Source organism: Erpetoichthys calabaricus, chromosome 6 (genome assembly GCF_900747795.2).
Source record: "Erpetoichthys calabaricus chromosome 6, fErpCal1.3, whole genome shotgun sequence".
Taxonomy (NCBI): domain Eukaryota; kingdom Metazoa; phylum Chordata; class Cladistia; order Polypteriformes; family Polypteridae; genus Erpetoichthys; species Erpetoichthys calabaricus.
In genome coordinates, this window is record NC_041399.2 from 176,304,372 (window position 1) to 176,332,017 (window position 27,646).

Genomic DNA, 27,646 nt, shown 5'->3' on the forward strand with positions numbered 1-27,646 from the left:
TCTCTTTGTTCTCCATGAAAACAAGATGTTATAAACTCTTCTTTGCCATCATTCCTAACTGCAGGGGGTATCATTAAAAAAATATATTTATCATTTTTGGGTGGGGTATTCCTTTAAAAGTGCCGTGTGCCCTTAGTGAAACTTGCTGGGATGACTGTATGGATATGTAGCTCATGCTGCCATCTTAGTCAGAGGAAATACCTGTGATGGAAACCCACTGATGAAGACGGTCTGGCAGAACCACAACTGCCTGTCAGCTCAAAGGGAATCCCGCTGGGCTCAATTCTAAACAGAACTGCCATTGTGCTACTCTTTAATCAAACGGCTAACTTGTAACAGTTGCTTTGCACAAGTATACAAACACAACACCCCACGTGTAAACCAAAAGCAACTCGCTGTTGTACCAATCCAGCTGGAATCGTCTCAAAGGGGTCCAAGGCTGTCTGTTGTACAGCACTATACGTTAATATTAACACACAAGCATTTCTACTGTGATAGCTCATATACATACAATCCCCTCCTAACTTGTTTCCAGTGAGTGTCGAGGTTCATTGCTGATTTGATTGGCTGTTATAACGTATAAACTCCTACCTCAGACAATTAAGAGCAGGAACTTCAAATCAATTGGGCCTATACGTCCAAGACCCTCCACCCACAATGTGTTGTTTAAAAAAATATATAAATAAAACACTAAGTACAGTAAAAAAAAAAATTATCTCACCCTGAATTAATCAACCGTTTTTCAACTGTCATGCTGGACAAAGCTGGGCCGTGACACGTGACTACCAAACCACCAAAGACACGACGCCTCGCCCTTTGCGGTGACATATCTGGAACTCCATGGCTGTTACAAAGTAACGCTCCAACGTATCTTTAAATGAACGTCAAAAATAATAATAATAAACTGGGAATAAAACTTAATTGGGGTGCAGCTACAGTAATCAACCAGAATAACTACTTTAAGCATTTTCAAACAAATTCATAACACTATTTAAAAAAATAAAACTAATCTGTGTAGGAATTTATATATAATAGCTACTTTGCTGCATTATTTTATTTACTATTTGATAACCTCTTTTAGTTAAGAGTATAATTACTGTATCACCACTGGGTCAGTTCTGAAATGATGAAAGATTACTGTGATGAGTGGTGGAACTGCGCCTTTTGATTTCTTGAACTTCCATGAATATCACAATTCTTTACAAATTCAGTTCACTAATGGGAGGAATGTACTTCTTGTAATTTAATGTAATTTTCTTGTTTACAAATATTTCACTCCTGTCTAATGTTTATTGTGGACAACGTGTGCACAAGCAAACAGTAATTCTGTGCTGGGAGAGTCAAACTGACACTTTAACACTTATTTGTCCATCATATTAGCAGGGAAGACACATGATAAATGTTGTTTGCAGTCAAAATATGAACAGTAATCCTGTAGAAGATGATTTTAAGCAATTTTTGAAGAATAAAGAATGGGTGGCAGAATGGTGCTACTATTGCCATATCGCTCCAAGTCCTGGTTTGTATCCTGAACCTGACACTGCATGTATGAATTTTGCAAGTTTTCATGTCTATCTGGGATTTTTTTCTCAGTACTCCGGTATTTCTCCAACAGTACAAACAAAGGCTGTCAATTTAGGTTAATTAGCGACTATAATTTGGGTGAATACCAGCTAAAATTGTAAAATTCCTTTCATTCATCTGAAACGACACCTAAAATTGCAACTACAGGAAGTGCTGTACAAGGGGTTTTCACGAGCACCATGAGCTTAAGATTGAAAAAGACCGCTACTTTAAAACATCTCCGAGACTTCCACATTCTTGAGCTTTCAGCAGCAGCAGCAGGGGTGCTGGAGTACTTTGAACCTGAGTGGCGTGCAGACTTCAGAGGAGCACATATGGAGATCTGGCACCTTCAAGAGGGCTTCTGAGAGTCAGCAATATTGTGATTGGGTCTGTAGGGTGACACAGGCATATTTATAAATGGTAACTTGGCTTGGTGAAATATAAAATATTTATAAGCAGGGAAAATATTTTTAGTTTGTGTTTTGCACTGTATGTTAAGCTGCTTAGTATGAGTAACCTCATTATCATCAGTACTCTTCCACAGGTGACAAAAAGCTCAACCAAGCTAAAAAATAGCTGTCATACTGAAGCCTACATTTTATTGGAGCATCTAAATGTCCAACTGTTATTTAAAAAAGGAAATTAAACAGGTGAATGCCCTGTATTCCTCAACACACATGTATCTCATTGCATAGGAAGAAATGCTCTCCATGGAAGATGAAAATTGCATTAAAAAAGTCCACACATTTCATAATGGAAGAATAGCTCACCATCTTGTCAGACATGACTGAAAACTACGTTTTTGAATGAAGAGAGACTAGGAAGATTCCCACTTCATGGCCCAAATGAGAAATTATATATATATATATATATATATATATATATATATATATATATATATATATATATATATAAAATCAGATGACTTTACAAAGTATTAATAAACTAAGAATTAAAGAATATATTACTATGCCTCCTATAAGCAAACATTTAAGGTTTGATTATTTATAAACCTGTAATGCTACTTTCTATCTTGTGGTGTTACAGTTTGAATATCAGCTAGGATGCAACAGAGGTGGGAAACGGCACCACCATTCTAAGAACTACAATTAACATGACAATGACAAATCTGCTTTATTTTGCCCATCTTGGTGTCATTTAAACTAAAGTTGTCACAACAACATTTTAACACATTTTGAAAGAATTCCATCTGGACTTGAGCCATGCCCTGTGACAACCACAGCATGACAAAATGTCACAAGCCATTTTGGTTGTATTGCTTTTTGTAAAAGCTGGATTTTTTTGGAGAAAGTATACAAGATAGCATATAATTTGTAATCCATCTTTTTAATACAACTAAGGATATTACTGCACACTTTTGTATTCTATTTTCTGCTGAGATAAAAAGGTTGTAATAATCAATGTTTTACTTAGAAGAGTGCACATGCAGGCCAAGATGTAATGTGATAAATCAGACTCTAATGTTCATTAATTTTCTTAACCTCCTCTATCCAGTAGAATAATGTAGGGAGCTGATGGCTATTGCAGCAGCACTTGGAAAAAGGCAAGAACTAACCCAGCAGAAGACTCTACAAGCAATAACAGGTCAGAGTCATGTACAAACCCATGCAATGTTTAAGGTGTGGGAGGAAACAAGAATAGTTTGAGAAAACACATGTATGACCGCTCAGGTTGTCACAGGTCTAAGCAGGAAACAAAGCAAATGTTTAAGAGAGTGTTCACATAGATGGACTGGCACAAAGGAATATATGATTGGATCTTGCCTTGCATCTAATGGTGCCAGGCTAGGCTCATATTCTCACAACTCAGAATTTGATTAAGTGTGTTTGAGAATAGCATGTTACATAATGTATTTGTTTTGGAATGTGAGAACTCAAACTTATTGGTCATTCAATTTTTATTCAAGAGTTAACTGATCTTTTAGTTTACCTCTACTTTGTATCAAACAGCATAACATGGCATACAAGTCCAATTCAAGTACTGTCCTGCTCTACCCTACATAAAATGTAATTACTTATGTACTTTAAATAACAGTTGTAGATATATATTGATAAGCACCTATGCTTTTTTGAAAATTGACAATGAAATATCAGAAAGTGGGAAAGAAAACAATTAATTTTCTATACTGACAAATGATTAGGACCATCATGCTATTCAAACAAATATTATGAATATACTCTATACTATTAATAACTTGATGGTAGGAAAAAATTACAGAAGAAAAAAAAAATGGTTTCAAATTTGGGTTGTATCGGCCTTAAAGTGTGGTTCATTTAAATTAGGTTCAGCGCTGTTTTTTTAAATTTTTAAATAATTTAACAAAAAAAAGTGGTCTAATTACTGTCCCGATCCCAATATCTGACTTTGAAGGTGAATATAAAAAAATATAACGATACTACAGTTTTCATCCCTTGTTGGTTAGCTTGTATTTTGAATGTGTACCATCATTATATTATAAATATTATTGTTCTGGCCTTCTTTAAATTAGATAAAGTATTAATCCCAAGGGAAATGCAGTTGCAGGCCATAATGTTTTTTTTTAAACAGAAGCAAATGAAAATTAGTATTATAGGCACCTGGTAATCAGGACCCTTAATTTTTAATTGTAAAAGTTTTAAGTTTTAGAAGTATTAAAAGAAGACATTAAAAAAAATAAAATAAAATTCTTAATTCTCAAAAAATATCAGAATTTTGATTGTCTTACAAATATATAGTATAGGCCAGAGGAAGAGCAATATTTTTAAATGAAAACTAAAATCAGTCATGTACAGGAATTAAAGCTTGGATTCAAACACTGGTCCTGGAGGTTGGCAGTGGCTAACAACTTCCATTTTACCAAATCTTTTAATTAGAGGCTATAATCTTTCTGAACTCTTAGCTGAATTACACTTTGGTCTGCATGTATTACTACTGCACAACACCTAACATTATGTGCTTTCATAATATTTGTGTACATGATGGCAATTTGCATTCATATTGCTGTAAATAAATTCTGAAAGGTGCAAAATTTGCCATGAACAAGCACAAATGTGAACAACCAATTAAACTAAAGGAAAAAAATGTACAGAATACACACGAAAGAAATAAACCACAATGAAATCTTGAGTTTCATTGGAAATTCATTTCCATATCAGAATGTATGAAACATTATATTCAGCATAAAAATGGATAATATTACATTTTAACTTCTATTGGGTTAGGGACAAAGCAGCTAGAATCATATCATTGCACTTGCTGTACTTGTTCAGCTAAACAAATTAACTGCTCAGGCCTACTTTTTGTGAAGCACAGAGATTTGCCTAGGACAACCACTGCTACATTTTGGGTTTACTAGAGTTGTACTTATTTTTTACATGTTTAGATTTAAAAATAAAACCAATGAAAGAATACATTAAGTGAATGTCAGTTAAAGACTTGCTGCTTACTGAAAATTAGAAAATAGTCATTATTTCTCTCTCTCTCCATTAAGTAATTGTTAATGAACTTACAGGCAAGGCAAGCAGTTTTGCTCAGGGCATAGCATAGGAAGCATAAAAACGGTTGGACAAAAAGCAGCAGTCTGACACTGTAAATAATGTGACAACACATACTGCTAATGTAACAAACTTATATGCTTAAGCAAATGCTAATGATGTTTGATACAGATTACAGAAAATGTATTAAAATTTGACTTAACACCTACAGAAACTATGATGTTACATGGTATCTGTAGACACTGCCAACACTCCTTGACTAACAAACGATAGATATGTCAGAATTCAATAGTTGTGCAGAAATGATTCAAAGATATTACAATGATTTAGGGAAAAATAAATAAGTAAATAAATAAATAAATAATACAAAGTTTGACTTTATTTGCAGTTTTGTTTTCATTGCTAACCTATGTAAAATGCATTAATATCATCAATTTAATGTTTTTACCGCCCTTACTAATATATATTTCACTGGTTAATACCAGCAAAAAGCTCCATAATGTATCACGGCAAATGATTGGTACATTTTATATTTGTCCATCCTTACATGTCTGCATTTTGAACCTTAAATTCAGAACAATTCTGACACATTTACCAACATGCACATTTCTTCATTCTGCATATAATAATGGAACTGGAAAAAAGTAGGAAATAAACATAAGACAGAGGCACCAAACACTGACTAGAAGCAGCAAACAGCATTTGTGAATTAAGTTTCCTAGTTGTCTTCTACATATCATGTAACATAATGTCCTCTACAACGTAATGCTTTTAATATCACAATATAACAATGGTAACTGTGTAAAAATAAAATGGAAATAAGCATTGTCGCTTTTTGTTAGCATGACATTTGGCTATTATACATGCTTTAGGGGTTAAGAAAAAAAAGAATGTGCAAACAGTAAAACATGACATAAGTTTAAAACCTTCTCTAAGATCCAGCTCAGGTAAGATTCCTATATTCCCCAGATCTGTAGCTCAGAAGATCATTTTGAATATTTGCATAAAAAACAGACAACATTTAAAAGAAAAAAGTACACAAATGTTTAAATGATTTCTGACAGTGTCTTAACTGCCATTAATAACCCTGTTCCCTATTTTAATTACAATCTTGAATATAAACCAATGGATATTAACCAATATTCTACTCACCTTACACAGGGGCTATTAAGGTCAGACATCACCATTGAGAAAAGCAGTATTTTGTTAAAAGCAATTTTGAAAAGCTAACATGTATTCATTAAAATTCCACCTTTCTGCTACTAGATTGTTCTATTAGTTTTTTTTTTTTTTAATTTATTATTTTTATATTTAACAGTAAGAAAAGATCTATAAAAAAATCAAGGTAATAAAATGATTTTTTTATGTGTGCATATGCTTATCATTAGCAACATACATAAATAACACATTCAACAACAAAGGTAAACACCGGTAAAAAATGATTTTCCACTGCACACATTAAACAATGCCTTTTGCATCCTGATCTTAATGAGCGTAAATAATGTTACCGAGCATTTTTAAAGATTTGAAATATATGTATATCAATTTATATATACATATATATGTAAAAATGCAAGTGTGTGGCAACATTGTGCAAAGTTTTTAGTACGCGTGTTTAGGCTGGTGCAAATATGAGTTCATAAAAGAAATAACTCAATTTGTGTTCATAAAACACTGCTGCAAAAGAAGCAGTTGACACAGTGAGTCACTGATTGATGGATAATAAAAGGAAAAAAAAAAAAAAGGAAAATGGACTTCATCTTTTCCTGCGGCAAGTTCTTTTGTGTTCTGCATGCCAATGCTCCTGCTGGCATTTAATAGAGCAGTAGGATGTGTTCCAGCAGCAGTGATACATGGCTTCTTCTTCACAGTTATAACACTATTGAGACAAGAAATGCACAATTTAAAGATTCAGATGGGAAACACAAATCAATTCAATCCTTAACTCCTAACTTGACCATACAATGCATCTCTGACTGTACAGTAATGACTTTCATTGTATTTGAAAAGGAATAAAGTAATTTAGGAAAACAGATTTAATTTTAGAGATGATTCTAAAGAAAATGTCTTAATAACCATTTATAGCTACTATATACTTTTAATTATTGTTAATGAAATCAGAAATTAAAGAACTAGAGAAAAGTTACTGCCATATTGTTATTAGAAAATGTCTTTTGTATTCTGGTAAGCAAGTAAATAAAATAAACAGGTTGTCATTTTGTAAATAATGAGCACACTGAACCTTCACAAGCATACTACATTCTTGGTAACATTTAAAATTAGATACTACCAATAATGCATCAATTAGCCACATACTGTTGCAAAGTATCAATAAAGTGGTCACTTACAGCGCCCTCCACAATTATTGGCACCCCTGGTTAAGATGTGTTTTTAGGCTTCTAATAAATTCTTTTTTTCCCCAAACCTATAGGCTCTCAACACAAAAATGAGAAAAATGTAACCTTTAATTGAAGTACATTTATTTATTGGGAAAAAAATCCCACATTAAGAAATACATTTTTACATGAAATTATTGGCACCCCTAACAATTCCTATAAAATAAATGTAATTATAGCATTTTTGTAATTTCCAGTTTAGTTTTTAAAGTTTTTTTTTTTACTTTTAATTAGTAATTAATGACTTCCTTTGTCCCTGGGGTATAAATATGACATGACACAGAGTCCTATTGCTCTTAGCCACTCTTCAACATGGGAAAGACAAGAGAACATGATGCCGTTCAAGTACGGCAGATGTGTGCCGACTTACTTCATAAGTCAGGTAATAGCTACAAGAAAATAGCTACTTGCCTTAATCTGCCTGTATCTACAGTCAGAGGAATAATAAAGAAGTGTAAAACAACGGGGACAGTGACAAACAAGGTTGGATGAGGACCCAAGTTTATCTTGCCACCATGCACAGTGAGAAGAGTGAGGAGGAAGGTAAGAGAAGTAAAATTTAAAAAATTAAATAAAATAAAATTAAAATTCTCCAAAGCTCACTGTTAACAGAACTGCACCAAAAAGTGCAAGTGTTATCTTGGGGGTCACAAAGTCTCCATGACAACCATAAGATGCTATCTCCATGCCAACAAGCTTTTTGGGAGACACGCAAGGAAAAAGCCTTTTCTCACCTACAATCACAAATGTAAATGTCTGTAATTTGCTAATCGGTACTGGGGCTTCAACTGGGTCTGTGTGCTTTGGTCAGATGAGACTAAAATTGAGCTTTGTGGCAACAAACATTCTAAGTGGGTGTGTGGCGTGAATTCAAGAATGAGTATGCAGAAAAGCACCTCATGCCCACTGTAAAGTATGGTGGAGGATCTGTGATGCTGTGGGGCTGTTTCTCTTCCAAAGGCCCTGGGAACCTTGTTAGGGTGCATGGCATCATGAACTCCTTGAAATACCAGGACATTTTAAATCAAAATCTGGTGGCCTCTGACAGAAAGCTGAAGATGGGTCGTCATTGGGTCTTCCAGCAGGATAATGACCCTAAACATATGGCAAAATCTACACAAAAATGGCTCAGCAGACACAAAATCAAGCTCCTCTCATGGCTATCTCAGTCCCCAGACCTCAACTTCATTGAAAACCTGTGGGTTGAGCTGAAGAGGAGAGTGCATAAGAGAGGACCCAGGACTCTGGATGATCTAGAACGATTGTCCAAAGAGGAATGGTCAAAAATCCTTGTCTCTGTATTCTCCAACCTTGTGAAATGTTATAGGAGAAGATTAAGTGCCGTCTTGTTGGCAAAAGGGCGTTGTACGAAATATTAACAACAGGGGTGACAATAATTGTGGCACATATGATTTCATGTAAAAAATGTATTTCTTAATGTGGGATTTTTTTCCCCAATGAATGAACATACTTCAGTTAAACGTTGGATTTTTCTCTTTTTTGAGTTGTGAGCTTATATTTTTTGGGGGGAAAAAAAGAATTTATTAGAAGCCTAAGAACACATCTTAACAAAGGATGCCAATAATTGTGGAGGGTGCTGTATCTGTGCAATGTGGCAAACTAAAATAATGACAATTGTAGACTTCAGTATAATGCTTGTGATTCCTTAAATAATGCTTAATAAGAATACGTTTATATTTACAAGTAATTTTACCAACATGTCATAAACTCTTATGGAACAGTGCATAAAGATGAAAAACCACTTAACTGATGCATTATAGATATTAAGACAAAAAGATGCCTCTGTTAAGGTCTTATTACATTAAAAGACTAATAGATGCATTACAGGTTGAAACTAAATTAACAGGTTATCCATTTTCTTCATTAACATAGTTAAATTTAAAGATTTCAACATCCAAAATATAAATGTTTGGCATCTTAAGCAGGTTAAAGGTTTACCGATTTCTTACTTGGCTAATGACTCACAAGTTAATCAATACTGATTTATAAATGTCTACCATAAGATACCTAACCCTTACCTACATTTTATGTTGCTTTCATCTGTCATACAGTATAAAAAGTATTTGTTAGTAAAATATAAATAGCTAATGTTATTTTTACTCAACTCTACAAACTATATGTTGGAATATATAATTAATTTAAAAAAATTTCAAACACATTATAACATATTTCTATTAAATATTTTACTCCAGTACATGGCATAATCAGGGCATTTAGGTGTCCTATAAGTTAATTTGTGTGACTTAAAAATTCTGTATGCATATTATGCTTTTACTGTTAAATGCCATAGGAACCATCCCATATTCTATAAAATAATTATAAGTAAGGATCCAGTACTCACCCACTGTTTTTTCTTTGTTTGAGAAATTAGTTGCTTGTGCTGTGAAACCAATTTCTTGATTTCTTCAACTAGCTCTTCTTTGCATTTTTCTTTCACCTGTTTACATTTTCTGTCCATTTCAGCTTGTGTGTTAGTCACTGCCTTGGTGACTGCCTGATGTTTTTCTTCCTCCATCTCAGCACGTAACTAAAATATAAATACTATATTAAAGTATTTAAATATATCTCACATTATTGAATCATGAGTTCAAAAGATGCAAAAATCTAAGGAGACAGAATAAGTCTATTTCCATAGCTTATAAAGCATACTTGCATAATACTGGCAGAGAGGAATGGATGATCTTTAACTTGTTTTTTTGGCTATATAATCTTTCCAGAAGTAGAATTTATAATTATATCTGCTGTGAAGCACAGCAGGCTGAGTATAATTCAAAGAGCTGCTGATCTGAGAACCTCAAAACAAGAGAAAATTTTGCTAAACGCAACAGATAAGCAGACTTGCTTCAGGTTATTCAAAGACATACAAATTAGCGAACAAGAAAGAAGCCTATTCACTAGAGAAATTGTTCTCACTGTGCCCAGAGACGCAATAAAGGATTTTACATTTCACTAAAGCACCTACATCTATATACTCAAAGATAAAATTTGAATTGACAAAAGTATGTTTGCAAATTTTGCACTTGTCATACTGCAGAATTCGCCGAGTAAACAACAGTGGACATTAGGCTTACAAGAACATTTAAAGTAAAGAAATCCACTGATACCTATAGTTTTTATATATACAGTAATCCCTCGCTATATCGCGCTTCGCGGCTTCACTCTATCGCGGATTTTATATGTAAGCATATTTAAATATACATCGCAGATTTTTTGCTGGTTCGCGGATTTCTGCGGACAATTGGTCTTTTAATTTCTGATACACGCTTCCTCAGTTGGTTTGCCCAGTTGATTTCATACAAGGGACACTATTGGCAGATGGCCGAGAAGCTACCCAACCACAGCGCGTATTATGTATTAAATAAAACTCCTCAAATATATTGTGAGCACGGGGGCTGTTCGCACCCCTAGAAGATACGGCCGCTCCTCAAAAAACGCTGAAAGATTACCTTCACAGTGCTCCCTTCTTAGCTGGCTGCTTTGCAAGCGATATGCTTCCCGCATGGTGCTTCGCATACTTAAAAGATCAAACAGCACGTATTGATTTTTGATTGTTTGGTCTCTCTCTCTCTCTCTCTCTGCGCCTGACAGGGGGTGTGAGCAGAGGGGCTGTTCGCATACTGACTTGGAGGATATGGACGCTCCTCTAAAAAATGCTGAAAAATGCTTGCTCCCTTCCTTGCAGCTACTTTGGCTTTTAAGTATGCAAAGCACCGCCGGACAAACAGCCCTATTGATTTTTGACTGTTTGCTTTTTTCTCCGTCTCTCACTGACGGGCACTCCTTTGAAGAGGAAGATATGTTTGCATTCTTTTAATTGTGAGACAGAACTGTCATCTCTGTCTTGTCATGGAGCACAGTTTAAACTTTTGAAAAAGAGACAAATGTTTGTTTGCAGTGTTTGAATAACGTTCCTGTCTCTCTACAACCTCCTGTGTTTCTGCGCAAATCTGTGACCCAAGCATGACAATACAAAAATAACCATATAAACATATGGTTTCTACTTCGCGGATTTTCTTATTTCGCGGGTGGCTCTGGAACGCAACCCCCGCGATGGAGGAGGGATTACTGTAGTCTATTTTCCCATACACTGATTCAGGTGATACTACCTAAGTTTTGTTGTAAATGCTACTTAGAAGAGCAAAATGTTTACTAGTATGTATAAGCAATTATAAAGAAAAAAGTGAAACATTAAACGCTGTTTAAAGTGAACTGATATATATAAAAATGTGCACGCTCTTGCATATAAATAATTCCTTGCTATTACATTTCCCCAGTTCTTTTAGTAGGGATATTGAAACACAGAACAAAAGCTATACATATTTGTTGCCAAGCCACTAGGGCTTGGTATTAGAACTGATATCCTAATTCGATTTGATTTTGATTCACAATGACCCGATTCGATACCGATTTTATCTTGGCTTAATTAGCGTGCACTAATAATATATTTGAAGTGTTAGCTTTTTTAGAGGTTATTTAGCTATGCACAGAGAACATTAATATAATGTGACAAATTTCAGTAACATTTTATTTGAAGGGTGTCTACATAGCGACTTCATAACATATGCATAAGCATGGAATGACATTTAAAAAGAAATACTTGATTAGAAAATGAACAATTAACAACAGTATTTGGAAGATGTGAAACAAAATAACAATGCTCTTTAAAAACTTTTTCGAAGCACTGCACTCATTCAAAATTCTCCATAATTTAACTAACTAAGGTATTGCCACATCATTGTCCACACAATTGGGGTAGGGGGGGTCCTTGTTTTAATACAATGCAATGGTATCTACTTTATAAAACATCTAGATCATACTGTGAATAATAATATAAAATAATCAAATATTGCTTCTTAAATAAGTAATATTTAATAATAGCCTATTTAATAACCTATTCGCATGTTATTAATCTCAAATCAGACACACTTCAACTAAATTTATTCCCCTTGAATAATCTTGAATTAGCCGAAATTAAAGATAATACTGGGAAGACTTGTGTCTTTCTGTAATTCTACAAGTTACACATATCTTCACTTGCTCATGTGTAGAGTCGTTTTTAATGTAGTGACATCTTATTGTCACTTAGTAATCTGCTGCCCTAGATGTTCAACTGTCACAAGTTAGGACTACTCTCTCTGCTGATATTCGAGATGGGGCAATGCTTTGCTTCACTCACTTGCTTTCTGACTAAATTGCATTTTAGTTTTAGTCACATTTTAGTCATTTAATTATTGGTAATTTTAGTCGACAAATCAATCAATTTTAGTCGATTAAAAGTAAATTAGTCAAACAGTAAAACTCAGGTGGATATCTTGCTTAACATATGAATATGCACAGAATATACTGTACCTCTAAACTGTTATACTAACATGTACATGAATAAGCCAAACCACAAGTAGTGATTATTGAACATAAAATGAAGAGTAGGTGTAGAAAGATCTTGGTCAGATAATGGCAGTTCTGGTCTGTCATCACAGTTTTCTGGCCTTCAACATGCCTTAATTATGCTGTTATAAGATTTTATCAAAAAAGGCTGGACCAAGCAGTACACATTTAATTTCAGCATAGGGTTTATAGAGGAAGAATGAGGTTATCATGGACTATCAGATTTATCTGACCATGTGCACAATTTACATTTACTATCTGATATTTTTCTCCAGCAACTGAAAAATACTGCTTAAAATAATAGTAAAAAGAACATTATTATATCTGTACTGCTGAATTGGTGAATTCCAAAATAATTTAGGATACTTACAAATCCTTAAAAAACCTTTGTAACAAAATACTTGTAAGACTGTTTGTTAGAGAATCACCCTGTTGGGTTTGCAACATTTGCTATGGCAAGATTTATATTTACATCATTAGCTTGTTAAAAAAACTTGTTAAAGTCAAATTTTTTACATTGATCCCTTATTTCAGAACTTTTTGAGTGATCACTGTTATTACTTAGCCTGTGTGCAAATCCAGAATTATAAAAGTTAGCTGTACTCAATTAATTGTAACTGAGAGACTGCATTACATTTTCTAATGTGCCATTCTAATATATGACATACTGCAAGTGCTTTTACTATGCTCTTCACATTTTAGGGGTTATGCTAATAAACATTGTTTTTTTTTTTTAGGGCAAACTAAACACCACAAATTTAGTGTTTGCAGATTCGTGTTCAGCAATGAATGAATGAATGCTGTTTTTCATGTACATATCGTATTAATTTGGAGATACGATTCAAGCACTGAAATCCTAAACATATTTTATGATAGTATTAACAAGTAGCAGCTCATTTCATCAATGATGTAGACAAGTCAAATAGCAACTTTGTTTGAAACTTGCTCAATTTTTAATTGCTATGACTGTTGTCACCACTGCTACTATGTCTGTATGTGCAAGTGGATGTGTGCAAGGTGGTTTCACCTGCAATCCTGAACTGTATCCACCAGTTACAAAATGGATGGGTGCATGATCGAACACGTGTAGTTATGCTCATTACCATCAAAGAACGAATGCGAAGCTTCCATTCCTTAATCAGGACTGTGTAGGACACCATATTAAAAGGAATTAATTCCCCCATCATTTCATCTGCTCTAACAAATGCATGACACAACAAGATCAACAGTTACAACTCACGAAAGAGGCCAAGTGCATCTTATTTCACTCTCGAAACTGCATGAATCTGTTTAAGTAACTCGTAAAAGGATAAAATTGGCAATAACAAAATCTTGTGACCGTTTGTGTGTTGACTTTTTTAGCGCACTGACATTATGATTTCCTGATGGTACCCAAACTAGTGTTACCCAGTTATAAGCGTGCATACAAGTTTTTAAAACTGTATCGCGTCATGTGTAATAGAGATATGCAAAGACCTTCATATCACTCATTGTCCAGTTGTCTGTCTGTAACATTTTAGTTTTGTTTATTTTTCACCAACAATGATTTTAAAAGCATTAAAGGCACATTTTCATTTAGTTTTCATTCCATTTTCATCACAGAAATAATGTCATGAGTATTTTTTGTCTTAATTATTTTTTGGGAATGAGGCGAATTAAATGGAAGCTTGGAGCTATTCACCGTCTCCAGTGTAGATTGTTAGGCTGTACTCATTTGGATGTCTACTGTGATATTTGGTGAAAGGAAAAAAACAACAACAAAAAAAAACCTTTTGCTCTGTTTCTGGAAGGTGCAAAAATGTTTCAATTATGTGTTTACTATGACTTTTCCCCTATACAATAGGCGTTGAAGTTCAGTCATGGAGGGCTACACTGGCTACTGGTTTTTGTTCTAGATAAATTTCTTCATTAGAAGCAAATTATTGGCGTTGAAGCAATAATTGCTCAAGCAACATATTTGTGCTCCACTGTCAATAACCTGCTTATTTAGCATTTCAAACTTTAATGGCTTCTTTTAGTCTCAAACAGCTCCACTAACTGTATTTTTTGCTTGCTGTTTTATTGACCAGCCGCCAATTAATTATGAGAATCAAATGTCAAAGGAAACAGCAGCTGGCTACCTAATTTAGTCCAATTTATACTTGTGTGTGATCAATATAAAGTACAGGTTTTAATAAAATACTTGAAAAAATGGACTGAGAAGTACCACTAACGCTAAACACAATTTTTTAATATCAGCCATTCACTTCAAATTAAGAAATTGGGTTGGAACAAAAGCTCAAAGTTACTACAGCCATAAAGGATCAAACTTTAGCATCCTTAGTCAAGATCTCAACTTGTAATAACAGTTACAATGCAAACAGAAGCAAAAAATCTTTTCCACATTAAAAATGTAAACAACCAGGTCTGTTCGAATGTTTCTTCTGCAGTCTCTGAAACATGAAGCCAACATAATAACAATATAAGCTTAAACAGTGTACAAATCTAGGGTAATAAATACCTTTTCTAATGCTTCTCTGACCACTCTTTCGGTTTCCCTCTTGTTATCAGCTTTCATTCTTTCCTTAACATCATTGAAAATTTTGGTGTACTTTTCATGGCACATATTCTGGCACACTCCATCATTATTGGTTTGAGTGCTCCGATGTATTGTTCTTGGGGAGGAGGCACTTAATTTTTTGGTCTGAGTTGAAACAGATACTTTTTCAGGCTGGTGTGGTGTTGTGGGAATTTCTTGGCTTGAGCTAACTGCTTCAATTTCTGGCTCTGGGTCCTGAAATAAGAGTGTAAATAAGTAGAAACAGTGTTATGCAAAGTTACGACAAAAACATAAGTCAAACATTTTTTTCTTTTAAATTTAGTTCAAAGTTAAAATTTAAAGTTCAGTTAGCTTTTAGTTATATTTTTCATGTTTTCTGTAAATTGCATTTTTTAATATAAAACTTAAAAATAACTGCATAGTTGCCAAAAGATCAATGTAAAATACACTTGTGGTCATTCAAGTAATTCTCATAATAAGTAGTAGTGGTAGTAACAGCAGAGAAACTAGATAAATACATTATTTTTTATTTTAAAGTTTACTAATTGTTTGAGTAATGAATTTTTTTTTTTTTTTAATATCACCTCTTCCTTGGGCTCCAAATGTTGACTCCTACGACTCTTTTTTGCTTTGGGTTCTTGGGTGACTTTCAGCTAAAAAATGTAGAAATTAACATATTGTATTAGGTACAAATTAAGGCTAAGAAAAACTAGCTTCTACACAATCTTTGCTAAATAACAGATACACTTCAGTTTTATACTAACACTCTAAATATTTCAGATATTTTAATCTTACAAAGACGTTTATTAATAGACATTGCCACTTAACAATTGATTATTTGGGGCTCAAAGTGAATGTAAGAAATATTTTTTTCATGGTAGATTATTTTATATTTAAAATGTACTTTCTTCAGTGCAGTAGAAATAAAAGATGATTACTAATATATCTAAATCCCTCGCAACTACAAACACATAATATAAAGTATTAAAAGAATTTATTAATTAAAAAAAAAAAAAAGCATATTGTATGTAAGAAAACAAAAATCTTTGGTGTAGATGTTTAACTAATCTCCTTAGTAATTGCATAATATAAATATTCCAAAAGTAAATTAATCATCTGTAATCAAAGCAAAAATAAAAGGGTAGGTTTACAGACCTGTTCATTGCTGGTGGATGAGATACTTGACTCTGCTTCTTCCTCATGTCTATCCTCCATTTTTGTCTTCCAGAACCTCCCTTCCCGTAAAAAACGCTGGTGAAGTTCTAACTCATCACAAGCTTTTTTCCAGCCCATGCTTCGCTTAACTTGCAGCTGATGGACATTCACTGTTATGTCTTGAATATTTTCTGAAGGAATCCAGGCTCTTGTATTTAAAAACAAACAAGATATTACAGCAATTTTTGTAGATCATATCTTCAATTACTGATTAGTAATAGACACATTTCACAAAAAAAGTGTCACACAGAATTCAAGTAATCTTAAAAAGACAATAATAAAACTAATTTAAATATATATAAAAAAATAAAAAATAATAAAAAGAGTATTGTTGACCACTATCACCCCAACCTGTCCTATCCCAAGACTGAAATAGACCCTGTAAAGGATGAAAGTTGTTTACAAGTTAACAGAAAGTGAGACATGGCCACCCCACAGACCCCAGAAGAGCTTGGAAATTAAATTAATCAGACACCTGAGCTTGGACCAACTGTACTAGCTCTTGCCTTTTAGCCACACTGGGTCCGGATGTCAAGTAAGTCTTGGCTGGAGGGAGTTCAAGGCAGCTCAGGTTGAAAAGGTAGCACTTCGAAAAGTTAAGAGATAGGATTTCCATGGGGTGGATAAAGCTTGCTTAGCAGCATTCTGTCTATGGAAAATAAAATCCTCTGGGATACAATGAGAGATACAGAATTAAGGTCTAAAAGTAGGAATATATGAGGTAAAAGACATATGTAGGGCAAATAATTATTAAAATATTTCACTGCATTTAAATTATATTTACAATGTATAAAACACATGTGTATATGCAAGAAATGCAGGCCAGTTAATGGAGTAGAATTGAATTTAATTGAACAACTTCTGCAACACAAAGGTAAGACGCTTTCCCCTGCCATCTTCAATAAGTTAACTGTTAACTTGTAAGATCCTACATCACTGATAAGCATCTTAAAAATAATCTGTACATACTAAAGAGGCTAAATTAGCTTCTCTCTCTCTCTATCTTTACTGATTACATGCAGTGCTGGTCAAAGCCCATTTGAAGCCCTAGATGGGGAGGGGAGACGGAACCAACCCCTTGGTTTATCAGACTTAGATGACCCCTTGGGTCACCCTCAGTGTCTGCAGTGCGTGGCCCCTCAGTTACATAAACTGTGCCCGTCCATGTACATGCCATGGAATTTAGGAAGCATGTGAGCCTTACCTTTCATATACACTGCCCCTCATGTGACGGCATGCAAACAGTATTACTAGGCTTCAATATCCAAATGGCTACCCTCTGTGCCCAGAGCATGCATCTCTTCAGTTACACAAACAGCACACATACACCATTAACTTTTATAAATGGTGCCCCTAACGGACTGACAGGCTCAAACTGTAATCTTCATTCTGAACTTTTGGTGAGGGCATAATGATCTGGATTAGTGCATTTTTTAGCATACTGTTTTTATATGTCCAGCTCAGGGTTTCACAAAGAAAGATGAGTTTTAAAAAAATATTCCTTCATAACATGCTGGAATTATAGAGATTCTGTTTCTTCATTATCATGCTACTATGAAATTACCTGAATTTTTATCCAATGTGTTTCTCAAGAACAGGATAAAGTACAACGTTTCACAAGATTTTTTTTATACAGTTGGAACACAGGTATGCTAAGCAACTTGCTCACGGTCACAAAGTTAGGCAGAAGTGAGAATTCAAGTGCTGATCTTGTGGTTTAAAGTCCAGTGCCCTAGACGTACAACTATAACGTCAGCCTGTCAAAGATCAGATCTCCAGGTGGAAATAAAATCAGGTAAAGCAAACAGGCACATTTAAAATAATAAAAGAAAGTTGCAAGTAGAAAACAGGCTGTATACTAACGCATCTCTGGTAAAATAATTTATATAGTTAATTAAGACAGCAAAGCAACAGCATTATTCTGAAGTGTGATAAAACTACAAACACCGACAAAAGTGGTTCATTGTTGTTTGCTGTAATAAATGTATTTAGAAAGTTAAATAAGCATATTTTTAAAACGAGTTTTATGAATCTGTGTCTTTATATGGTCTGTTTCAAAGGGAAGACTGAAGCACAGTTTTATCATTTTAGAAAGAAAAAAAAAAAAAAGATGACACAACACATGTTCACCACTGAAAACTAATACAGGTTAAGAATTCCTGGATTTTGGAATTGTTATACATTTTATATCTTCTTTAACCATTCACCCTTGATTCCTCCAGCCTGTGCTCTTTAAACTGTTGGGGTTTCAGGAAGAGCACAAAAGAATATTCATTTTTTTATCAGTTGATTGATTGGATATATTATCTGTTCTGTGAATCTGTATTCTTCTTTATGTTTCTGCTGCTGTATGCAATTGAATCTACCCATGTGATTAATAAAGTTTACCTAATGTAATTATTACAGCATTTTATTGAACTAATAACTTAGCTTACATTGCTTCAGCCTTTTCAACTTGCCCCACTGTCACCAGGCACACATGCTCGGTCTACACTATGCATGTGGTTGAAAAACTGGTTTCAATTAAACAGTTTAAAGAGTAAAAGTTGGGTCTGCAGACTTGCTTATATGCAAAGAATGAATGTCTTTTGAATATGAACCTGTGGATGGATGGATGGATGGATGGATGGATGGATGGATGGATGGATGGATGGATGGATGGATGGATGGATGGATGGATGGATGGATGGATGGATGGATGGATGGATGGATGGATGGATGGATAGATAAACTTTATTAATCCCAATGGGAAATTCACATTTAGGTCTGTTACTCTGTTTTTGCATATCATCATAGATTCAATTTTCAAGTAAATCATGCTAGGCACAATGAAGGCATTCACACAATATGCAATATTTCTAAGATTTGATTTCTAAGCTGAGAAAATATCAACAGAATACTTTTTCTATATGATAATTTAAAGTTGCATGTTAGCATTTCTCATGAGACTGAAAAGATGATTTAGGAGTCATAGTGGACTCTATGCTATCAGCTTCCTGACAGTGTTCAGAAGCCATTAAGAAGGCAAACAGAATGTTAGGTTATATAGCATGATGCGTGGAGTACAAGTCCAAGAGGGTTATGCTCAAGCTTTATTTATAACGCATTAGTGAGGCCTCATCTGGAGTACTGTGTACAGTTTTGGTCTCCAGGCTACAAAAAAGACATAGCAGTGCTAGAAAATGTCCAGAGAAGAAGTAGGCAGATTCCAGGGCTAAAGGGAATTAATTATGAAGAAAGATTAAAAGAGCTGAGCCTTTTCAAGCAAAAGAAGATTAAGAGGTGGCATGATTGAAGTGTTTAAATTTATGAAGGGAATTAGTATACTGGATTGAGACTGTTACTTTAAAATGAGTTCATCAAGAACACGTGGACACAGTTGGAAACTTGTTAAGGGTAAATTTCGCACAAACATTAAGAAGTTTTTCTTGACACAGAGAACCACAGACACTTGGAATAAGCTAACAATTAGCTTGGTAGACAGTAAGACTTTAGGAACTTTCAAAAGTAGACTCAATGTTTTTTAGAAGAATTAAGTGGATAGGACTGGCGAGCTTTGTTGGGCTGAACGGCCTGTTTTCGTCTAGATTGTTCTAATAAAAAGTAGCTGTTGGTGCACCTGGTACTGCATAACTCGCACTAATGGTCATCGCTGAACAGAAAGAAAAAAAGTCATCATATGTAATGGATTCATTTTTTTTTTGATTTTATTAAAAGCACACATCATTCCATACAAATAAATAATTTTTTTTACAAACATAAGACCGAGAACAGATCAACCCCCAGAATTGGATTTTTTCCAGTTTCAAATAGTATATAACACCAGTTACCCACTGACTTAGAATAGGAGGTAGGATTCTTCCAGTTGAGCAAGATAAGCCTATGTGCCAATTGTGTAGTAATGGCAATTACATTTTGTTTGTCCTTCTCCACTTTAAGCTCATCTGGGAGTACACCAAACACAGCTGTTAATGGGTTAGGAGGGAGTGTGACACCAAGGCTGTCTGACAGGCATTCAAAGATTTTGGTCCAGAAAGATGTTAAATTGGTGCAGATCCAGAACATGTGGTCCAGTGAGGCTGCAACTTGATTGCAACATTCGCAGATTGGATCTTGCCCTGGAAACATTTTGGACAATTTTAAGCGAGACAGATGTGCTCGATACAATTATTCACCTCAGAATTATATATGTTTTGTGCATATGGAGCTCGAGTGGATTCTATGCATTGCTACTTTCCACTCCTTTTCTGAAATATTGAGTGAGAGATCCTTTTCCCATTGTTCTCTTGGATCTTTGAAAGGGAGGGACTGTAAAATAGTTTTATATATTACAGAAATGCTGTCTGAGTCCTCAAGACTGATCAATATTTTTCCGGTATAGAGGTTGGTGGGAGGTGTGCAGGTTCTGTTTAACAAAGTTTGTGATTTGAAGGTAGTGAAAGAAATGTGTTGCTGGGAAGTTAAATATGGAATGTAATTGATCATAGGATGCAAAGACTTTGTCTATGTACAGATCTCTAAGTGATTTAATCTCAACTGTTTTCCAGACATTACAAACTGCATATGTTTGAGAGGGTGGAAAAAGGTGGTTCTTGTGCAGAGGTGCCACAGATAAAAGCTTCTTTATCTTAAAATGCTTTCTACATTGGTTCCATATTCTGTGTGTAGTGGATTCATTTTAGCATCTGAGCACAAAACAATATAGTAATAATCATAACCACTATGCAAATACTGTATATGGGCAGATTTGTTGGTACCCCTCCATGATAAAAAAACAAACTCACAACTGCCTCTGAAATAACTTGAAACTGACAAGAGTAATTTGCACCCATCACTGTTTATTCCATATTTAACAAAAATCAGACTTTGCTTTCTGTTTTGATTCAACAAAATATTTCACATAGTAACACAAATAAAAAAAGCATAGACAGAAATGTTGAGACCCTTAATCTAATATTTTGTTGCACAACTATAACAGGCAATCATTGTAAACAAGTGATTCCTATAGCTCTCAATGAGAATTCTGAACCTGTCAACAAGTGGTTTGGTCCACTCCTCCGAAGCAAACTGCTCCAGCTGTGTCAGGTTTAAAAGGTGCCTATTCCAAACTGCATGTTTCAGTTCTTTCCATAGATGTTCAAAATGATTCAAATTAGGGCTCACTGAAGGCCATTTCAGAACAGTATGATTTTTTGTTCTTAGCCATTCCTAGGTGTTTTGAACTATGCATTTTGGGTCATTATCTTTCTAATCTCCTCAGACAACTCTCTCCTTTGCTTTCTCTGGTCCATGTTCGGTGAAGGACACATGATGATAACAGACAGCACAGTGACTACTTTTCTCCATTTAAATTGGCTCAATGACTGACTGCACAATTGGAGATATGTGTGATACGAATTAAAGAAAGCAGCTAGTTTGAAAAAAAATCAGATAGACAGACAGACAGACAGACAGACACACACGTACACACACACACACACACTTACACTTTATTAATCCCAAGGGGAAATTCACATACTCCAGCAGCAGCATACTGATACAAAAAAACAATATTAAATTAAAGAGTAATAAAAATGCAGGTAAAAACAGACAATAACACAATCTAGTCCAATTTATGAACTTTTTAGGGCACCCAACACATGTGTTAAGGCCATTTTAGAATACTAGCCAACCCGCGGCATAGCATACGCCGCATAATCACGCCGCTTTTTTAATGATTTTTAAGCAGAGGGAAAAAAATGAACATTTGAAAAATCCGTAATTTAATAAACCACCAAGAAAAGTAACACTGCAACAATGCACACTACGAAGCAACATACAATCATCGTTCAGTACGCACTGCCTGCTCATGTGCCCACCCCCAACTCCTCACCTAAGTCGCTTTCGTCTGTGCACCACTGAGCCACGTTGTCATTTCATTGTTCTTTGCGGTTCCGGCTGCTTTTCTATATATGATCCACCAAGTCACCCGACCATGGTAGTAGTGGGAGGGGGGGGGTTGGGGGGGGGTTGCGTACAAAGGGCAGGGACGTAATCAGTATGACCCGCACTTACTGGGTATTCCTCGATCATGGGGAACAATTGCAAGCCCCAGTCCCCATCACGAATGGGGTTCAATGGCTTACCCACGCCAGTCGGCGCTGGGTAGACACACGTTGATCCATTCAGTGTAGCGCGTGTGCAGTACCGGACATCCAAGGGCATCACAGACCTGTTAATGCTCAATCTCACGTGGCTTAAAGCCACTTGTCCCTTTAAGAAGTTGGACACCCACCGCTTGGTGATCACATAACTATTTAGCAGTAGGGAGTCTCATTCGTTTTCGTAATTAACCAGACTAATCGCTCCACCAACTAAGTACAGCCATGCAACACCACGCACAGAATCGAGAAAGAGCTATCAATCTGTCAATCCTCTCCGTGTCCGGGCCGGGTAAGGTTTCCCGTGTTGAGTCAAATTAAGCAAAATTTGTGTGTGGCGAGTTGTTGCGTCCGGGCACATGAGCAGGCACTGTGAATGCCTTGAGAGCGTGGGTGGACACGTGCCGGGGAATAATGAGTATCTATATATCTTTTTAGATATAGACAGCGTCTGATAGTTGTGATGGTTTTACACTCCAGCACATTGCGGTGAACGCTGGTAACAGTCAGGCGGGCGGGCGGGCATTTTCTTCCCATGCTCTTAAGAGTTGGTGGGTGTGTCTTTGTTATCGGTTTGAGTTGTTGGGCGGTGCTCTGTCGTTTGTATCCCATGGTCAGACGACTTGGTGGATTATATATAGAAATGCAGCCGAAAACGAAAAGAATAATGAAAAGTCAACGTGGCTCAGTGCTGCATATGTTCTGTAGCAGAGACGAAAGGGAGTTGGTGAGTTGTTGCGTCCAGGCACATGAGCAGGCACTGTGAATGCCTTGAGAGTGTGGGTGGACGCGTGCTCGAGTTGGTGGGCGTGAGTTGGTTGGCTGGGCTTTGTGAGTTGACTGACATGGCTATTTTTTGCATATCCCATGGTTGTCTTCCGGCAGTGTGAATGCCTCGAGAGACAGGGTGTCCTTGTTTGGTGAGTTGTTGCAGTTTGAGAGTTAAAAGCTGCAATGGTTTTACACGCTGCTAACAGTCAGGCGGGTGGGTAGGCGTTCTCGTCCCATGGTCTTAGAGTTGGTGGGCATGGCTCTGTGTTGTCGGCAGGCATGGCTCTGTGAGTTGTCGGCGTATCCCATCGTCTTAGCGTTGGTGGGTGGGTCTCTGTGAGTTGGCGGGCGTGGCTTTATCGTGCGTATCCCATGGTTGTCTTGCCTGTTCTGTCGGCTTAGTGAATTATATATATAGACTAGCCATGTGCGCCCAACTACGTTGCGCGTGTTAAAGTTGTCTGTGAAGGGATCCCTGTTTAAACGTGGCTGCCAGTCGTGAACTGGGCCCTTCGTCGCACAGCATTATGATTTTTTATAAGGGAAACAAAATTACAAAACAAAACCCTTGGACATTGATTCGATAGGAACGGCCTACTCGGAATCACTGTCCGAATAGTAATTATGTGGTGGTGGAGGAGCATTTCTGCTTCTCTCCGTTCACAGTCCGTCTCGTTTTCATGACGCTGTCGTTTCCTCTCACGACCTCTTCTCAACCTTTCTCCAATCTCGCAGGTTGCTTTGTAGCAATCCAAAGAGTAAGGAAGAACCAATGCTTCTTTCTTGAACTCCAAACGCCGACTGATGGAAAATCACAGAAGTGTGTCCGACTTCTATACTCTGACTGCCGCCTCCAAGAAGTGGGTGAACATTCGATTTGGACAAAGTGCTGCCAACGATGGTCGATAGAAACACAAAAAAAACCACAGTCTCGACGCCAGATCTAAACACAAAGCATGGTGTCGACACCAGATCTAAACACAAAGAGTGGTGTCGACGCCAGATCTAAACACAAAGAGTGGTATCGACAGTGTTTGTAAACAAATGTAACAACCAAGGTGTTGTGTATTCAGCCAGTACAAACAGCTCGTAGTCTCCTTTAGTTCAATCCTCTTTAATCACCACACTCCAACCTCATCCAACGATCCTCCCCCTCACTTCCTCTCCTCCTCCATCACTACTGCCCTCTACTGAACACAGCAGGAACACCACACAAAGCAGTGAATTCGCAGACAAACAAAGATCAAGATCCAAATGAAGATTATATATAAACTTCTTTGTACAATATGCAATACTTTACCTCTTTCATACTCAATGGCCTAACAAAGGCACACAAGTATGCAGAGCGTAGCAGCAGGAGAAGGGTGATAATTATTGTATTTTTCAATATACAGCATATAATTGTGAAAAGAGAAGAGTTAAAAAATACTGCTCAAACTTCAAAGGTCTACGTGATTTATAGACCTATTTTTTGTTGGTTTTTTTTTTTTAACATTACAGGGTCACAGAGATCTAGTGTCAGTTCTGTTGGTAAAGTGTGCACATACATAGATAAACTGACATGCTGGTAACAGTCAGTAGAAATCCTTTTGAAAATCACAAGATGGAAAAAACAACGAAAAATCAAAGAACAGTAACAGTTGCTACAGTTACATAAAATATAAATGCCATGTTTAAGTGTCAGCTCTTTATGATTAGTTAAAATGTTCAAAATTCAAACAAGCATATTAAAATTGCAAAGTGCTTCTAAGATTTATTATAAAATTATTTTACTACAAAAAGGTTCTGGTTTGTTTGATGCAATTTCCCGCAAACCCACAGCAAATGGTTTTGGGATAAATAGTGAAGAACCTAAAGTTAACATAAGGAGAACATTTAAACTCAGAACAGACAACACCAAATCTGAGATTGGAACTCATGAAAGTCAAACTAAAAACAATAAATAGTAATAGAATTGTAGGTATAATAAAAATGAAAACATGGAGATGAAAACACGAATAGCACTGTTGAACAACTTGGGAGCTTCTGCTCTGTAGGTATAAAACCTATCAAATATCATCAATTAACCCTGAAAGATTAATTCATATTTTTTTAAACACAGCTACTTAGGAAGGAACTAGAGTATTGTTTAGTGTCATCTTTGATTTATAGGTATATTATGACCCCCTCGTGTATGGAGCGAGTATTACCATACTATTCTTGTGAAGAGAATTTTTTTTTTTCTGCTTGATTCTGATATGTATACAAAATTCCACTGTGGCTGTAGCTGAAAGGAACATTGAGCTTGACTATATACAAGATGCCATTTTGGGGAAAAAAAGTATCACATGATTTGTGTGCACAGCTGACATCAAACCACTGTGTCTCATTGTGATTGACCATGTACACCAGTATTGCATATATATATTTAAAAAAAAAAAAAAAAAAGGATTGTAGTCTACATTAAAAAATTCATAGCGCTGGGCAGCGATTCAAATTTTTAATCACGTGCAAAATTCAATAATGAACTCAAAAGTAGTGTATTGCGTGTATTTGGTCTGCAAACACTTTAAACAAATAAGGTGCTTTTTAACAGCAGCATTCCCTTTACATAGTAGCAGTTAAAATATTTCTTGTAAATCTCAACTTAAACATTAATGTAGTCAAATCAAACATAAAACCAAAGCTATTTGCCACTGTCAGTGCATTAATGTTTTATCTAGTTTGTTATAGAAAAATAAGTTACCCTCAGAGTCCACAGCCACATTATAACAAGCACCTTCCGAGCAACAGTTAACAAGTTAACATTTCTAAATCTGTTTTCTTTTTTATCCGAACAGATACCAGCAGAAACATTTTCTTTTATCAGGGAGCAGCATAAACAGTCTATGTTCAGTACAAACTCTTCACACATGAATCAACATTAAACGTCTGTTGCTGCCTCTTGTGCCTGCTGTCGGTGCCTGTTTGCAGTTTGCGGCAGCAGCAGCTGTGTGAGGGGCGGCTTAATGGCCAGCAGGAATGTACAGTGTCTTTGTGAGACAGGTGCGTGGGGGTGGCAGTTGCAGTGAGACGCAATACGGTTTGTACCTCCTGTCATCGTGCCTGACCTCCCAGGCAAATGTTACCATAGGTGCATCAGCTACACAAACGTGTTTAGCACCACATTCAGCTGGGGACCGATCAGCTGATGCTGGTACCTCACTTTAGTTTTTCAATCTACATCTCCAGGTCACCTGCATCAAAATCGGAGACCAACAAATCAGAGTCTGATTCAGCGATAATACGAAAAAAGTCATCCATGGATTATTTTGCTTTGAGCATTCACTTTGGTATCTCTCCACATGTCATTTGAGAAGCTGTTTGCTCTCCGCTACTCATGCATGCACATGGAATCGAGGTGAAATCAACAAAGCTAACTTTCCTTCTAGCAAAAGCGTATACAAAAGCACTGTAACAAAAAGATTACTGATCTGTATTGATCGCTATCGAGACTGAGGCTTTCAAAATAATAATAATAATATTAACAAAAACTGTGTTAACACGCGATAAAATAATTGTCGGCGTTAATTATTGTGTTAACTTGGTAACACATTAACTTACCCAGCCCTAAAAATTTGATTTAATTATGTACAATACATGCTGTCACATTTTTTCGATTTCCCTAATCATAAAAGTTTGATGGTGGATATGTACTCAAACCAGATGACTGCATAGCAAACTGACCGCTCTATGCATCAAACACTTTGATCACTTTTGTGTAGGGCATCAGTTGTTACAAGTATGGCAGCAGGGGCTTACTAGACAAAATGGGACCCATGTGAAAGTTTTTAATGGTGCTTAGGTACATCAATTTGCATACATACACATCACACTTTTTGTACTGTGTTATTCAAACAGGAAAAAAAATGCTATATAATGTAAGTAACACACAATTTGATTTCTGAAGTCTTTAACTACAAGTGATGTAATTTGCACTAGAATTGCCTTACACACTGCATTGCTACCAATGTGTGCATCATTTATGAAATGGCCCACGCAATTTTTATAAATATATGAGTATTACAATGCTTTTTAACATTTAATGTAAAACTATATATTGCAAATACTGATAGTAATAATCAGAAAAAAATGATTTTC

General features: G+C 35.8%; 1 protein-coding gene across 4 annotated transcripts in view; it reads right to left on the reverse strand.

Moving 5' to 3' along the window:
• Positions 1–811: 811 nt before the first annotated feature.
• Positions 812–27,646, reverse strand: part of zmynd11 (zinc finger, MYND-type containing 11) — a 141,021-nt gene continuing 114,186 nt past the window's right edge. For all 4 annotated transcript variants that reach the window (XM_028804132.2, XM_028804131.2, XM_028804134.2 and 1 more), the window contains 5 exons: positions 16,557–16,764; positions 15,986–16,054; positions 15,363–15,635; positions 9,819–10,004; positions 812–6,939 (listed from right to left, as the gene is read on the reverse strand). In XM_028804132.2, the coding sequence (XP_028659965.1) occupies positions 6,817–6,939; positions 9,819–10,004; positions 15,363–15,635; positions 15,986–16,054; positions 16,557–16,764 (859 nt within the window). In that variant the 3' untranslated portion in view covers positions 812–6,816. The remainder of the gene's footprint in view (positions 6,940–9,818; positions 10,005–15,362; positions 15,636–15,985; positions 16,055–16,556; positions 16,765–27,646) is intronic.